The sequence below is a fragment of the Lithobates pipiens genome, unplaced genomic scaffold (genome assembly GCF_037356315.1).
Source record: "Lithobates pipiens isolate NorthernLeopardFrog02 unplaced genomic scaffold, aLitPip1_a1.2 Scaffold_10, whole genome shotgun sequence".
NCBI lineage: Eukaryota > Metazoa > Chordata > Amphibia > Anura > Ranidae > Lithobates > Lithobates pipiens.
Window position 1 is genome coordinate 193,354,663 of NW_027507686.1, and position 17,692 is coordinate 193,372,354.

Here is a 17,692-nt window from a genome sequence, read left to right on the forward strand (position 1 = left end):
TAATAAAATCAGCAGAGCTTCCCCTCAGATTTACAGCGACTGCACTTGTAGTGCAAAGTGGATTTGCCTTTTGTAAATAACTCCCACTGTGTCTCAGTGTGGAACTCACAGCTTCCGCCCAATAGGAGATTCCTTAGGAACTGAACACAGACCAAGGAGCTATGCAACACAGTAAAGGTTGTCCCAGTGGAAAACCCAAAGTACTTGTGACACCAGTGTGTTGGAGCATATAAAAAGTATTAACCTGTAAGGAGGAGACACAGAAGGAAAGTACACATGCCAGGTTCAAACTGGAAATCCTAAACAACCAATCACATTCCATATAGTTTTTGCCCCCATCAATGGGCATACCCCAAAAGGAGTTTTCAGGTAAAGGCCTTCACAGATAGGTGAATCAAACCCCTAGACCTGTAAAAGCACTCTGTTGCAAACACAGACGCAGATCACTAGGTGCCTTGAAAATGCCAAAAGCCAATGCCCTAGCATCAAACTACAGGCTTGCACCTTTACCAGACCTGGAGAAAAAAACTGCAAGCTGCGCTCTTTGCTCTGTAATGAATGAAAAATGAAGAAAACTGTCTTTATAATAATAAAAAAACAATGCACACATTCTCCTAGGCCACTAGCTTCAAAATTGAAGCATGATGGGAGTGTAAGAGGTATACTACCAATTCAACAATTTTTTTGAATGTAATGCAAGTGTCCCATTCTGCTAAAGGTGGCAGTATAAGCCATGACCCTGTGTACCACAAATGATTAATGTAGAACTGAAGGCAAGACTTTTCATTTTGGATAGCATAATTGAGGGTTATAACCCCTGTTAGATATTTGCTCTGTATCACAATGGGGAGATTCCCCTTTCACTTCCTATCCAATTGCCACAATAGGAAATCCCTGACACCCTTTCACACTGGGGCGTTTTGCAGGCGCTACAGAGCTAAAAATAGCAGCGGCTCTTTCTGGGTGCTTTGCAGATGCTGTTTCCCCAGTGTGAAAAGCCCGCTGGTAGGACGGTTATAAAAAAAAAAAAAAAAAAAAAAAAAAAAAGTCCTGCTAGCAACATCTTAGGAGCAGTGTATACAACGGGGGGGGTAAACCGCCCCTCTAGCAGCAGAATACTGACGCTAAAGCGGCACTATAAATAGCGCCATTTTACCGCTGAAGTCACCCTAGTGTGAAAGGGGCCTTAGTCACCAGAAATTAGTACCCCCCCTTGGAAGATTTCGCCTTAATTCCTGTTTGATTACCACTCAAAACTTGGGATTTTCTTTTACCCATCATCAGGATGGGGGCGAATCTCCCTAACAAAGACCAACAACAAAAATGTGAGGTGTTTTAATCCCTTTCTGCTCTAAAATAAAAAATAAAAAGTATTGCCTTCAATTACTGTATCCTTTATAAAAAATAAAATTTTTGTTCTTACATTTAGTTATGCTTTGAGGAGGCAGAGCTAGAAGTTTGGCTTTAGAAAAAAAAATGTGCATCAAACTGAACAAGGTAAAAGACACCCAGAAAAAAAAAAAGCATATTTTCCTTTTTATTGTAATATGCAATGTAATGCTTAGGCACGTTGCATGGGAGACTACGCCTAAAACTTGGTGGCCTCTGTGTAGAGTCTTTTTCTCTCAAAATACCTGTCTAGGAGAGGTCTCACAACCAATAAGAATCTATTCAGAAAATTAGATTTACATCTACAAAAAAAGATGTGCAAGAGGTGGGCAACGCTTGTGTCGCACTGGGAACAGAACATTGCTTTTCCTGCTTCAAGAAGGCGAACTGGAGGAATATAGAAACATTATAAATTACATAGAATTAGCTTTTTTTGTAATCACTACTTATGTACAACCAGTTTTGGACAAAAAAAATAAAATAAAAATAACTGGTTTTTAACTTGTATAGAAAAATAATTCACAGATCGGCACAGAAAACACCTGACATGCAAATTTAAGTTTGATCTGGATATTAAAAACGTATGAGAAAAATGCTTTCCCTGCTGTCATATGGGAGCAGCATAAAACTGAAAACATGTATTAAAAGAAACTCCCAAATTAAAAATTGGCAGGTGAGCAGATTACACGGTACTGAAACTTTTTCACCTGTGACTTGCGCAAACCAAGACAGAACATATGGCTTTACAATAACAATCTGTCAACTGTAGTAATAAATACTTAAATCTACCAATAAACATTTGAGTTCAATAAAAATAAAAAATAAAATAAAAAAAAATAAAAAAAAATTTAAAAATTACAGCAATGGATAACCAGATAAGATTTGCTGCAAAATTTGAAACACTGGAACAAAAAATACCCATATTTGGATCGCTTTTGGTAACCTAAATACAATTATTACATTTACAGGAAGAGTTCTATCAAAGAATATTTTTGAGAGAAAACAGACTATTGTACAATGTGGAACAAAAAATAAAGTTAAATGCATGAACTGGTAAATACTTTGGTCACACGAATTGTCAAATAGTTATGCTTTCAAATACATTAGATTTTTTTTGTTGTATACACTTTATAAAACTATTTTTACAACCATTTTAACCATAGTATCACTATTACTGAAGTGGTGAGTTCTTAAGTCATAGGGCACCGGTTTTGTTTAGAATACAATACAATATAAACATACACAAAAGTCTTGTTTTGCAATGTGCAATATTTTTTTTACACTTTCAAGTCTGTACAACACCTTAAAACCTAAGAAAAAATAAAAATAAAATGTTGCTGGTCCTGATCCCTTGCAAAGTTAGTGCAGCAGTGACTGGCGCCGGCAGGCCTTTGCCAATATCCTCAAGTAACACCACTTAGAATCCCAACGGATATCAGTCTGCAATCTTCCACTAACAATAGGCATTGCACATCATACTGGGCCATTTGCAGGAGCGCCGTCTAGAAGAATTTGCTCTGGTGTCCTAGAGAAGCCATAAAATATCAGTTGTTTAGTTGGACCAGAATAAAGAAAAAGACAAAAACAGAAAACATGGAAAAGCTGGGTAAACAAACTAGAATCCAGGTGGTGCAAGGAATTCAGGAAACATGCTAGAGAACTAGTAAAAATAGATATAAAAACGAAATGAAACTGCAGGAGAAACTTTTAGAGTGATGTAGGGTTAAAACCCTTCATCACTGGTAAGGGGAAAATTCTTTATTAGGGATCAATCACAATACACTGAGAATCTCACCATGATTTAGGTAAAGAGCAATAATAGGATTTTTGCACTCGCCATAAAATCTTTATCAGACTTAATTGAAAATCGTATAGGAATGAAAAGGGCTATGGTCTTTACCGGCACAATTACAAAAATTGATTAAAAATATAATTTTATTTCCATATATACCAAAAATATACTAGACAAAAACATTAAAAGTTAGACCGTCATAATATCCATCTAAAGATGTTACCGCTATTGTAATATAACCATCGTATATTTGGTAATGAGGAAAAAGTCTTGAATATTTCATGGTCTAAAATTGGTATAGAAACAGAATTGCGGAACATCAAAGATGATTGAACGATACTATGCTCGACATGCTTCACGTGTCATCACACTTCTTCTGGAGCTTAACATGACTGGCTAACAAACAAGTAGCAAAAAACAAAACAAACAAAAAAAAACACCATAATGGAGACCAGCAACCTAGATGATGAGCGAGGCTAGAAAGTCAACGATGTAAGGAAACTACAACTGAATGCACCAATTTCTTGCAAGGCTCACATACCTTTAACCTCCCTGGCGGTATGATTCAGTCTGGAATTAGGTGCTGAAAGCGGTACAATTATTTTGTATGGAAATCTGGCGTTTTATTTTGTAGTCCTGTAATTCTTAGGAATAATGCTCTTAAAGCGGTAGTAAACCCGCAATTTTTTTTTTTTTAAACCTGCAAAGCAAAATGCATAATGAGCTAGTATGCACCGCATACTAGCTCATTATGAAATACTTACCTTAGAACGAGGCCCCGACATCTGGCCCGATCCGCGCCAAGGGAGCTGACATGCTCCCTCGGCGTTTCTTCCGGGTATCGCGGCTCCGGCGCTGTGAGTGGCCGGAGCCGCGATATCGTCACTCCCGCGCATGCGCGCGGGAGATTTCATTCCCGGCCGGCCACTGCCGGATTTTCAGGCCGAGAATCCCCTTGTGCGCATGCGCCGCTGCAGTCAGCGGCGCATACCGAGGGGAATATCTCCTAAACCGTACAGGTTTAGGAGATATTTTTTTACCTACAGGTAAGCCTTATTATAGGCTTTCCTGTAGGTAAAAGTTAAAAATGTGGGTATACAACCACTTTAAATCTGTTCAAACCAGAGTCTAGCAGACATCCCGGGTATGATAAAGTTTATAATATAATAAAGAATAATAAAAATTATTCAATAATGTAATCAAATCCTAAAACACTGAAAAGGGACACTTTGGTTGCCATGGACAATCTCCAAATTCCAGGCAGAAAAAACAGTATTTATAATATAAAAGTGCATGCAGGGCATTGCACAGACCACTAGGGACAAAGGGGGTGTGTATTTTTTAATACAGTACTGTAATCAGTAAGATTACAGTGCTGTGTGTTGTGCGTTTTTACTTTTTTGAATTTGCCGCCGTTCTCCGCTCCCGTGCGCCGTAACGTCGCAGGGAACGGAGCTCGGCGGCATTCGGCACTGTGAATCGAGCGGAGGACAGCTCGATCACACAGCGCGGGGGACATCGCTGGATCCAGGGGACAAGGTAAGCAAGTCTCACTGTGTCCACCCCTGCATCCAGCGAAGCGATCCCGAGTCTGGCTCAGGGTTACCGCTCCTGCTAGTAAATTCCCAACCCAAGCCAGACTCGGGATTACCGCTAGGGAGGTTAAGAAAGCATTCAAGCAGCTTCAATTCAGAATTGGAAGGGTGCGGTACTTAGCTGAAAAAGGATTGGAAATGCTTTAACTTAATGGAGGAAGGTACTAGCGCTACTGCTCCCCGAGCTAGGAGCCCTTCAACAGTAGAATTCTAGCCAGCAGTCTGCAACTACTGAAAACATCCCCCAACTTTAAAGGTGATGAAGGCAGTGTACGTGGAAGTGGGCTTCTTTGCAAGCTTTGAAGCCTAAAGTTGCCTGCATGTTTAACCCCTTCCCGCCGAGAGTATGCAGATGTGCGTACTCGGCTCCTGGGGGTTATACCCGGGATGATGTTCGCACCTGATCCCGGTACTGTTTTTTACAAAGGGCGATTGGCTATCCAGCCATAACAACCGATGCGACTAAAAGCCAATCGGCTGTTATGCCGGAGGAGCGGGATGGGACATCCCCCTTCCTGCCACTGTTACCGGGGCTCCCGCTCAATCGGGAGTCATGACGTCACTTCCCGTTTACTCGGCTGCCAATGGCGCCGGTTTAAAAAAAAAAATACACTATTCAGAATCGCAGTTTTCGGTGATCTGAATACATTGAAGTGTAAAGGAGGGATCAGGGGTCTGAAAATACCTGTCACCACCTATTACTGTCACAAGGGATGTTTACATTCCTTGCGACAGCAATAAAAGTGATCATTTTTTTTTAAAACAATTTATTCATTTTAAAATAAAAATTTTTTTTTTTAAAGCTCCCGCTGTCCCCGCCAAGCAAAGAAAACGCATACGCAGTCGCGCCCGCATATGTAAACGGTGTTCAAATCACACATGTGAGGTATCGCCGCGATCGTCAGAGCAAGAGCAATAAATCTAGAACTAGAGCTCCTCTGCAACACTAACCTGGTAACCGTAAAAAAATTTAAAGCGTCGCATATTGAGATTTTTAGGTACCGTACTTTGTCGTCATTCCACGAGTGCGTGCAATTATAAAGTGTGACATGTTTGGTATCTATTTACTCGGCGTAACATTCTTTCACATTATGCAAAAAAATTGGGCCAATTTTACAGTTTTTTTTAATTCGTGAAAGTGTCCCTTTTCCCAAAAAGTTGTGTTTAAAACACCACTGCACAAATACCGTGTGACATAAAATACTGCAACAATTGCCGTTTTATTCTCTAGAGCGGTGATGGCGAACCTTGGCACCCCTGATGTTTTGGAACTACATTTCCCATGATGCTCATGCACTCTGCAGTGTAGTTGAGCATCATGGGAAATGTAGTTCCAAAACATCTGGAGTGCCAAGGTTCGCCATCACTGCTCTAGAGTCTCTGCTAAAAAAAAAATATATATGTTTGGGGGTTCCAAGTAATTTTCTAGCAAAAAATATGGATTTTAACTTGTAAACACCAAATGCCAAAAATAGGCTTAGTCATGAAAGGGTTAATTTCAGAGGAGATGGAAGACCTGAAAAGCCCTGTCCTTAGAGAAGGGGCCTTAATCGCCCTGGCTTAGAGGAAGAACTCTTGCCACTGATGTATGTTAACCAATAATACACTAACTTTCCCCCTGTCACCTGTGTATCACCACTGCGCTAAAAGCACCCTGAAACTCTAAGCCGCAACTTTTGTGTTGGGATGTACACTGATGTATGTTGAGGATTCATTCAGAGAATCACCAAGAGGCAGTCTCCCATCAAAGGCCTTTTAGGAAGCACCTTTCTGGGATTGGCTTACATGCTGACTGGCCGAAAACAGATGAGAGACCATCCTAGCAGAGTCTCCATAGGAGGTATATCAACAGAAAGACGAGAGCTGTGGCGATAAGAAAACAGCAGATGCAGCTTTCAACAGCCATGCCGTTAAAGCCAGCAAGCGAAAAGCAGGATGAAGGATTGGACCTTGCGACAGAAGGTCCTCTCGGATTGGCAGTTGCCAAGGAACATCCGCCACCATTCGCACTATGTCTGTGTACCACAGACGCCGAGGCCAATCTGGAGCAATCAGAATGAATGGAATCCTCTCTGCCTCCACTCTGCAAAGCTGATGTGGTAGAAGTTTGAGTGGGGGAAAAGCATACTGTAGGATGTGAGTGACCTCCAGTGCTGCAGCCAAGCTCCTTGTTCCTCCTTGATTGTTGACATATGCCACCGCTGCGGCGTGGTCAGACTGGATCCTGGCCGGAGGCCTCTGACCATGTGGAGAGCCACCGCCTGATTGCCCGAAGTTCCAGCACATTGTTTGGCAGGCGGGATTCTTTCTGGGTCCACAGACTCTGGGTTGACTGTACGCCCCAAACCGCCCAACTGGTCAGGCTGGCGTCAGTTGTGATCACCGTCCAATGAAGAGGAACCTCAGCCACCAGAGCAGGGAGTCCCTGACTAGCTGGCTCACTCGATTTTGACAATCCAGGGACAACGGAGATTTGTTCCATTTTGACAGGATCTCCTTTTGCAAGACAAGAGTTTGGCATTGAGCATATGGTACCGTCTTGAAAGTGGCTACCATGAGACCCAGGACTCGCATGCAAAAATGCAGCGACGACCACCTGCGGGACACCAACAACTTCACCGTAGCTTGAAGAGTCTGCAGCTTATCCGAAGGAAGAAAGACTCGCCTCCGAGGAGTTCAGAAGCAGGCCCAGGTACTCCAGGCGTTAAGTTGGCACAAACACTGACTTCTATAGGTTCAGTACGCAACCAAACGCCTGAAGAGTTTTCATGGAGATTGCCACATCCTTCCTTAATTCTGAGGCAGAAGCTGCCCTCAGTAGGAGGTTGTCCAGGTAACCCACGATTGAGATCCCTCGCTGCTTTAAAAAAAACAAAAATTGGGGTTAGCACCTTATTGAAGAAGGTACAAATTGGTAGTGCTCATCTATGACCGCAAATCGCAGAAACTTCTGATGCTTGATGCATATGGGGACATGTAAGTATGCGTCCTTAATGTCCAGGGATATCAGAAAATACCCCTGATGGAATGCAGAGACCACTGAGTGAACTGATTCCATCCTAAACCTTTGTACCTTCACAAAGCTGTTTAGGTCCGCCCAGTCCTGGACCTCAAGGCCCTCTTCCTTCTTTGGGACTACAGATTGGAGTAGAATCCCTGAAACCTTTCTGGCGTCGGTACAGGTACTATCACCCCGTGGAGCAGCAGGTCCTATACTGCCCCAAACAGGGCCTCCCAAGATGAAGGTTGGAGGGGGAAAAAAAATAAAAAATTTGTTTTGCTCACAAAAAATAAACTTATCCCAATGAAACCAGTTTTCAGACCCACTGGTCAGAAAGTAGGTAGGTCCGCCGGGCTGCAAACTCCCAAGACGACCTCCCACCCAAGAGTCGGGTGGGGGCAAACCTTCATGCGGTAACAGATTTGCTCACAGGTTCATTTGGCTTGTGAAACTAGGGATGCTTTTGTCCCTCAGCAGGTACCTTGTCTGACTGGGAACGCTTACCTGCCGACCCAGGCGGACGAAAAATCCGCTACCGAGTGGAAAAGGTGGGCCCTTGCCTACGGCGTGGCTCCTTCCCTTTTCTGGACTGTGGGAGAAATATACTCTTACCCCCAGTAAAATTCTTAATGTCATCCAGCGAGGCTCCAAATAGCCTCTCTCCCTGGAAGGACAGTGCTTTCTTAGATGCGTGGTCCGCAGACCAGCATTTCAGCCAAATCAGGCGACGTAGCGCTACTGCCAATACTGAGGCTCTAGCAGGCAAGGGGGCTGTATCTAAGGCCGCATTACAGACATACTTAAGGCCTTGCACCAACTGGTCTGTCAGCACCACGCAGATCGGCGAAGCCTGTTGCGTCTCCAATTCAGAGTGCAACAATTTAGCCCATCCAGTAAGCATCTGCGACACCAGGGCCATGGCCAACACTGGCCGCAACGCTGAACCCACCACCGTAAGCATGGACTGGGCAACCGTCTCGGCCCTTCTGTCAGCCGGGTCCTTGAAAGCAGGATTTCCTTCCACCGGAATCGTGGTTACCATATTTAACCTGGATACCGTGGGGGTTCAACAATTGGAGATGTCCATTTCTTCAGGGAACTCACCTCAAAGGGGTAATGCACGCCATGCGTTTCGGGACTGAAAAATAGGATTTTTGTACTCCCCGTCAAATCCTTTTCTCTGTAATTCACTGACCGACAGCACTTCTCTGTAACTAAATGGGTTGTATAGCCTGCCATTAGGAGAAACTAGGCAAAATTGTTACACAATACACAGAACTTTAATCCCACCCCTGGGGGGCAGACCCTGTGCCATCAACCCTTCCCACTGCTCCCAGCAGCTTCAGTACGTCAACAAGCAGTAGAACGTATATTAAAAAAAAAGAAAAGAAAAAAAAGGAGGGGTGGGTGCTGTGTAGGTTGGTGAATAACAGAAAAGGATTTTACGGCAAGTACAAAAATCCTATTTTCTCTTATATTCACTGACCGACAGAGCTCCTCTAACTAAATGGGACGTCCCCAAGCAGTGCCAAACGAGGGGTGGGAAAAAAAAAAAAACAGCATAAAAACTTCAACCACCATGGCAAGTGGGAACTAGTGAAACGAAACCGACACAAAACAGCAGTATGTGGAAAACTTCCACCATATAACCAGGTATTACTCACTCAACAGGAGCAAACCCCAAGACTGCAACAGTGTGGAGGTAATGCAACAGAGCATTAACAAAACAGTATTGCGTTTTTATTGAAAAGCAATGAAAAGGGGGCAGCTGCCCCTTCAAGGCATAGGCTTGGACTACAATCTGTCTGATCCACCTGGAAATGGTGGCCGACGAGACCGCCATGCCTTTCTTAGGACCAGCCACCGAAACAAACAGCGAGTCTGACTTCCGAAAGGGAGCTGTGACAGACCAGTACACCTTCAGAGCCCTAACCACATTGAGGGCGTGAAGGGCCACCTCCTTGGGGTGCTTCGGCTTAGGACACAATGATGGCAATACAATGTCCTCATTGATATGAAAAGCCGAAACTATCTTCGGTAGAAAGGACGGTTGTGGACACAACACCACCTTATCCCTGTGGATGACCAGATAAGGCGACCTGCAAGACAAGGCAGCCAATTCCAAAACCCTCCTGGCCGATGTGATGACCACTAGAAAGACCACTTTCTGTGAAAGGGTCAACAAGGGAATCTCCCTGATATTCTCAAACAGCGGTGTCTGAAGCGCCAACACCAGGTTCAAATCCCACGGAGGTAATGGAGGACGCACCGGAGGGACTACATGTTACACCCCCTGAACAAAGGTACTCTCTTATTGAGTGAGACGCCAGGGGTTGCTGGAAAAAAAAAAAAAAAAATAAATAAAAAAAAAAAAAACAGCCAAAGCTGAAATTTGCCCCTTGATGGTGCTCAACGCCAAATTCTGGTCTACACCTTGCTGAAGAAACAGCAGGATCCTGGATATAGAGAAAGAGCGCGGATGCCACCCTTTCGCCTCACACATGGCGATATAGGCCTTCCAAGTACGATGGTATATCTTCCTGGAAGAAGATTTCCATGCCCTCAACATAGTTGGGATCACAGAGTCTGACAGATCCCGGTTCCTCAATACCTGGCTTTCAACAGCCATGCCGTTAAAGCCAGCGATGGTAAAGCAGGGTGCAAGATTGGACCTTGAGATAGGAGGTCCTCCCGCAACGGCAGTCGCCTAGGGAGCGTCTGCCACCAGACGCAACAGGTCTGCGTACCCGGCCCGCTGAGGCCAATCGGGGGCAACCAGGATCCCCTCGACTTCCACTCTGCGCAGCAACAGTTTTAGTGGAGGAAAGGCGTAGATCAGCTGGTACTGATCCCACGGAGCCACCAGCTCGTCTGCCCACAGATCTCTGGTCCTGGACATGAATCTCGGTACCTTCCGATGGAGACGGGAGGCCAATAGATCCACATCTGGTGTGCCCCACCTTAGGCACAACAGCCTAAACATCTCTGGATGCAATGCCCATTCTCCTGGGTCCAGGGCCGGTACGTGTCGCTCTGCCCACTGAAGTATGTGAGCGACCTCCCGAGTAGCTGCTCGGCTTCTTGTTCCTCCTTGGTGATTTATGTACGCCACAGCCGTGGCGTTGCCTGACTGTATTCTGATCGGACGCCCTTAAATACTCATCAAACATGTGTGGAGGCACAACCTGATCACTCTCAATTCGAGCAGATTCATCTGCAACTTTGATTCCTCCGCTGACTGAATCCCCATCACTCCACCCCAGCCAGATAGACTGGCATCCGTAGTGATCACCGTCCATTTCAGAGGAAGGAACGATTTTCCGGACTGAATCACCGGGGACCTCAACCACCAGATCAGGGAGTCCCTGACTGACTCTCCTGGATCTGCCGATCCAGGGACAATGGAGATTTGTCCCATTTTGTCAAGATCTCCTTCTGCAGGACTCTGGTGTGGAACTGGGCATAAGGTACTGGCCTTGAAGGAGGCTACCATGAGCCCCAGTACTCACATGCAAAAGCGGAGCGACGACCACTTATGGTTCATCAGTAGTTTGACCGCAGATCTGAGAGTCTGCAATTTGAAGGGAGAAAAACTCTCGCTTCCCTGGAGTCCAATATTAAACCTAGGTACTCCAGATGCTGGGTCGGTACCATCACCGACTTCTTTAGGTTCAACAGCCATCCAAATTCTCAGAGTCCGCATGGTGATCACCACATCCTCCCCTAATTCTGAGGAAGAAGGTGCCATCAGGAGGAGATCGTCTAGGTAACCTATGAATGCCAAACACTGAAGCCAGTACTTTGGTAAAGACTCGGGGGGGCTGATGCCAGGCCAAAAGGGAGAGCCACAAATTGGTAGTGGGCTTCCCCAACTGCCAAACGCAGAAATTTTTGTTACCGAAGGCATATGGGTATGTGCAGGTCTGGTCGACGCAAAACCGATCGCGCCAGGTTCCCCCCCCCACAAAATCAGATGGGGGGGGGGGGGCTGGACACTTGGCGCAATCGGTTTTGCGTCTACCAGACCTGCACATACCCATATGCCTTCGGCATCAAAAATTTCTGCGTTTGGCAGTTGGGGAAGCCCACTACCAATTTGTGGCTCTCCCACAAAAAAAAAAAAAAATAAATATAAAAAAAAATAAATAAAAAAAAAAAGTGTGGGCAGGGTCATCTGTGTAGCAACTCGCACAAGGCGTGGTCCCTCTGCACAGCGAGTGCGAGACCTCCGGCGGCTGGCCAAGGTGTGCCGACATGTCAGGAAAAGTACACCTGCTTAATGTAAACTGCATTTCTCAAAAGCATTTACATTCTGCTGGCAAATACAAAGTTCAGCAAAAAAAAAAAAAACACTATTTTGGTCTGTTTCTGTGCCTCATCGACCAGCAGAGGCATGGAAAATTATAAAAAGCTCAGATTTAAGCCTGGAAATGTCAGCAGGAACCAGTCTACTTTCTGTACTGCTGTCTAACAACCAGCTTCTGTCAAATGGATTTTTTTTTTGGCTCAACCCGCTGGGTGGAAAAAAAAAAAAAAAGAAAAAGAAAAAAAAAAAAGACACGTGTATACCCAGCTTTGGTTTGATTGTTGGTTTAACCTTCTGCTGACTGTATACACTGTAAAAACACAAACAAAAAAAGAGGGCCAGTTAATAGATGTTGCCATCTCCACTAAGGAAAACCAGCAGTGAAGCCTTGTGGTTTCCTACTTTGCGTGTGTGAAGAACGCTGCACTCTAACTGGGTCGGCTGCAGGGGGGGGGGGGAAGGGAGGGGAGCCATGGCAAACTCAGCTGAAGTGGGTATCTGTCAAAGCCAGGTACCCGCTCTCCCAAAAAGATGCAAAATGTGGCAGCGGAGGCAGTTAAGCAAAGCTTCCCCTTTTGGGTGGAGCTCCGCTTTAAGTTCAGGCACATTTATAATCACTTCAGCTTACCAGGATGTTAACGTATCCATCTACTTACTTCTGTTCTTGGTTGCTACTGTTTGGCTGAGAAACTGGAGGATTTTCCATAGAGGAATCGAAGCTCTCCACAACATATTTACAGGCCGGGTCATTAGAGGTAGACAGTTTCCCTTCCTCACTGCAAAAGAAGAAGTCATTGGTGAGGGGTAACACCATATAGAATCATGCAATAAAGTATTGAAAATGATGAATTCATGCAATGGGTGTCAGTGGTTGGAATCAGGAAGTTAATTTCTGGCAGATTTACACAAAAAAATAAAATAAAATGCATGTTCCATGGACTGAAAACACAAAAAAAACAAAACAAAAACAAAGTGAGGATGCAAAATATATAGAAGGGAGATCTGGTATAAGGGAGATATATATATATATATGAAAAAACCTGCACAGTGTACAAGAGATACATACCAATAGGATTTCAACACTCTGAAGCCAATAGTGTGCAATGAAGAGGGAGAGGAGGAGAAGCAGGCATAAAAAGAATGCTACTTAGTACAGGTAGTGTGTGGTGTGGACAGAGCTGCATAAAGCATAGTGATCATTTATTGCAGCAACTACAGGCCTCAGCCCCATAAAACTGAGCAGTTAATGTACACTTAGAACATACCTTCAATAAAGTTATACGCGCAAAGATAACAAGTGTATCAAAAGGCTACCTGAACTGGGAGGTTGTGGCCAGTGAGACAATTTGTGCCTACTGCAATTCACAGTGCTGACAGTCTATTTTGTTTTCAGTCACTAGCAGTAGACATATTAAGGCAGTTTAACCAGTTCACACCCAGGCCAATTCTGACATTTCTCCACTACATGTAAAAAATTCTGTAGTGTTTTCTAGAAAAATTACTCAAAACCCCAAACATTTTTTTATTATTATTATTTTTTTTTTAGCAGAGACCCTAAAGAATAAAATACCGATCATTGCAATTTATGTCACATGGTATTTGCACAGCGAATTTTCAAACAAAGGGAAAAAAAAAACGCCACAATATATTTTGTAAAATATGAGATGTAATACAGTAAATAGATATGCAACAGGTCAAGCTTTAAAATTGCACATTGCTCGTGGAATGGCGCCAAACTACGGTACTTAAAACCCAAACTAACTCCATAGGCAACAACTTCATTTTACAGGTTAACAGTTCAGAGTTAGAGAGGAGGTCTAGCACTATTGCAAAGAACACCCTTTACATATGTGGGAGTGACCTATGTATTCATTTGCTTCTTTATATTTGTTTTATTTTATTCTTTTTAACACTGTCCCCTTTACATTTCTTGTGATGGGAATAAAAGCGATAAAAAAAAAAAAAAAAAAAAAATGTAAACATGCTTTGTGATAGTAATGAGGCATGAAGGGTCCCCTCTATGGCTATATCACCTCTACCCTGGAAGACATGAGGGGAACAAAAAAAAAAAAAAACACACACTACAAAGATCTCGGCTTTCTAGGGGGAAAAATGTCAGTATTTACATCTGCCAGAACTGGAAGTGAAGTCAAGGCGTAGTTTCTGGTTTCTCAGGGTCATAGAGATGGCCGGGGACCATTGGGTTCTTGATCAATTCTGTGGTAATCCGGTGCCACCGCCGGATCAGATCTACGGTTTCCCGACTGCATGGAAGAACCTGGAGAGTGGCTGGAGGGGGATTATATCCCCTCCTGCTGCCTGCAAAAGCACTCCAGCTGCTAACGAGCTGCTAGGATGGCCTTTACATTGCAAGGAATTAACAGCTGATAGATATCTATTTCTATCTGGAGGATGCCTGTTGCTGCAGATATCTTCACTCAAAATCCACAACTTCATGAGCAGGAAGTTGTTAAAAACAGTACAGAGGACCCTCAGCAGTGTGATTATGCTCCCTGGCCAGTAAGCTGTGAGGTGGCAGAGTTGCAAAAGGAAATACTGGTGTAACCCTGTGTTCTAGATGTGTGTGAATGACAGAATTGGCTGAACAGAAATACAAAAACAGTTTGGCATATTATACAGTAATTTACATATATTGGTTAGCTGTGCAGCCGGAGATCTACTTTAATCTCTATTTGGCATGAGACAGAGGAAATGCATTTCTTTGAGCAAAGCAGAATATATACAAAAAAGGGAGATGAAAGAAAAAGGATTCATGCACACAAGGTGTTAGAGTCTTTTACCACTGTACGCCAGAATGGCAGGAGAAAATCGGCTTAAAAATTGCAACTAAAGCCATGTATATTGCACATAGTTACATAGTAAGGTTGAATAAAGACAACAGTCCAACCTGAGTGTCTACAATTGTCCCTATCCCTGAACACTCACATTGGTCCCTACCCTCAAGGAGCCCACACAACCCCATGGTCTCCATTCATATACCATGGCCAATTTTGGACAATTATCCTACCAGCATGTCTTTGGAGTGTGGGAGGAAGCCCACGCAGGCACAGGGAGCACATGCAAACTCCAGGCAGGTAGTGTCATGGTTGGGATTTGAACCAGCGAACATTTTTACTGCTAGGCGAGAGTGCTAACCACTATACCACTGTGCCACTGTGCCGCCAGCGTTTAAGCTCATCAAGCATTTAAGCGTTGGATTCCACTGGCCAGAATAATTTATTCTTGCCACAGGAATACAAATACACAGAGAACTGTCTAGTGTTTATGCAAGTTTACAGGTGTTTAGTGTTTTTTTCTGCCCTTTAGTTCCTATCCTGAACACGCCTTTGATGGATTTTTTGCAGCCTGTAAACACTTGTGTGCGCAGAAACTCATTGGTTAGCAGAGATGCTTTTACAGGCTGAAAAAACATGCCAAATACCTGTAAGGGGAGTTTTTTTTTTCAGCCCAGTGTGCATGTGGGCTTAAACTTCCCCATAGGCTGGGACTAAGAACAAGGAAATATATGACTTTTCTGACCAGAACAAAACAAAAAAAAAAAAAACACACACATTCTTTCTAGCGCAAGTTAGACCCTTTTTACAGTAAGGCGCTTTTGCGCTAAAAATATTGTCTGAAAACTACTTCCCATTCATTTCAATGGAAGCTTTCACACTGGGGCAGTGCAAAAAGTCCAGCAAGCAGCATCTTTGGGGCATGTTGGAGCACTTTAAAAATGCTCATGTCCATTAAAATGAATGGGAAGTGTTTTAAAAATGGCTTTTTCTTTAGGTGACGTTATTAAGTGACCCTTAAAAAGCGCACCACAAAAATATCGCTAATGCACCACAAAATGCCCAACGTTTTATGGGAAGTTTTTGAATATCTCAGTGTGAAAGAGGTCTTACAAATAAGCTAATCAAAGGGCTTCCATGGGTGAACAGGGTGGTAAAATAGCTTTATTGCATGGTTTCAACAAGTCACAGCCTGCCTTTTAAAGGCTTTTGAAAAAGGTGGGCCATGGCTCCTCAAAAAGTTGTAATAAAGCCATTACACCCTGTACAACCACTTTTACCTACAGGTAAGCCTATATTAAGGCTTACGTGTAGGTGCTGGAAATACCTCCTAAACCTCCATGGTTTAGGAGATATCTACGAAAAAGCAGAGCACTGATAACATCGGCGCATGCGTAATTTAGAAAAGGCACATTGTAAATTCCTATATAAATATCTTGTACATTCAATCCAGCCAAAAGCTGGTGGCCCAGGGTTTCTAAAACCTGTTTATAGTGCTCAGCAGCTCAAGTTGAAATTGTACACATACACAGATAATCTTGTTCGAAACCTATTCGTTGAGCTGCTTTATTTTTTTTGGGCAGACCATTGTACATGAATTTCGTGAGCATGGCACAAACTGTATTTTGTGCCCTGTTCATGCCATACATGTGTGCAGAAAAAAATGCAGCTCAATGAACATGGTGTGTACAAGCCCTGGATGATTTCTAACTGACTGCAAACTTCAATCAGAGATCCTGAAAATAAAAAGCCTCTCCGATTCGCTCAGAAAAAACGTGATTTATGTTTACATCAGTGTTATGGGTTTACCTTTATATGATTTGTAAAATATTTAAAAAAACAAATGTAATGTAAAACTTAACCAAGCGAATTGAGGTTCTCATCAAAGCCATTTTACCTTTTAAAAACTGCAGTCTCTGTTTTTGCATCTACGGTAAGGCTGAGTGTTTCCTTCATGCTTCCATTCATCACAGTTTCTGTCATCTGATCAGAGTTTTCCACTTCCTCTTCTCCATCAGAACTGGCATCCATTGCAACAGTAACTGGAAACAAGTTAAATTCCACATTCTCAACTTTACTGTAATAAGATAGTGCTCCAAACTTACATGCAATGACCTGCTCTCATCAGCATGTTTTGTGGCTAAATTCCCAGAAAGTCTGCTTCTGATTTAAACACCTATAGCAGGGATATGCAATTAGCGGACCTCCAGCTGTTGCAAAACTACAAGTCCCATCATGCTTCTGCCACTGGGTGTCATGCTTGTGGCTGTCAGTCTCGCTATGCCTCATGGGACTTGTAGTTCTGCAACAGCTGGAGGTCCGCTAATTGCATATCCCCGACCTATAGTGTTTAAAGTGGTTGTAAACCCTTACAACACACTTTGACCTACAGGTAATCCTAGATTAAGGCTTACCTGTAGGTCCAAGAAATATCTCCTAAACCTATACGGTTTAGGAGATATTTGCCCGAAGAAAGGCACCGCTGTCTACGGCGCATGCGCCGTAGACAGCGGAGCGCAGGCGCACTGAGCGCGGCATCGTCAACAATGAAGATGCCGCGCGTGTCGGCTCCCATGTGCGGGTGTGATGTCATCGCTGCTTCGCCGAATGACAGCGGCAGAGCTGCGAGACCCCACGAGAAGATGGATGCGCCGGACTACAGGGGACAGCGGTGACTTGGCTGGCTCCTGTGTCAGGTAAGTGACACATAATGGACTACTATGCGATACATAGTAGTCCATTATGCTTTGCCTTTGCAGGGAATGAAAGAGGAAGTAAAACCATCAGGGTTTACTTCCTCTTTAAAGCAGAGTT

General features: G+C 43.7%; 1 protein-coding gene across 8 annotated transcripts in view; it reads right to left on the reverse strand.

Moving 5' to 3' along the window:
* Positions 1–1,517: 1,517 nt before the first annotated feature.
* The window catches only part of PPP6R3 (protein phosphatase 6 regulatory subunit 3), a 185,295-nt gene continuing 169,120 nt past the window's right edge, over positions 1,518–17,692 (reverse strand). For 4 of the 8 annotated variants that reach the window (XM_077460801.1, XM_077460803.1, XM_077460802.1 and 1 more), the window contains 4 exons: positions 16,776–16,920; positions 13,150–13,167; positions 12,740–12,859; positions 1,518–2,914 (listed from right to left, as the gene is read on the reverse strand). In XM_077460801.1, coding sequence (XP_077316927.1) covers positions 2,863–2,914; positions 12,740–12,859; positions 13,150–13,167; positions 16,776–16,920 — 335 coding nt within the window. In that variant the 3' untranslated portion in view covers positions 1,518–2,862. The remainder of the gene's footprint in view (positions 2,915–12,739; positions 12,860–13,149; positions 13,168–16,775; positions 16,921–17,692) is intronic. The other 4 variants (XM_077460804.1, XM_077460806.1, XM_077460800.1 and 1 more) reach the window with 2 other exon arrangements.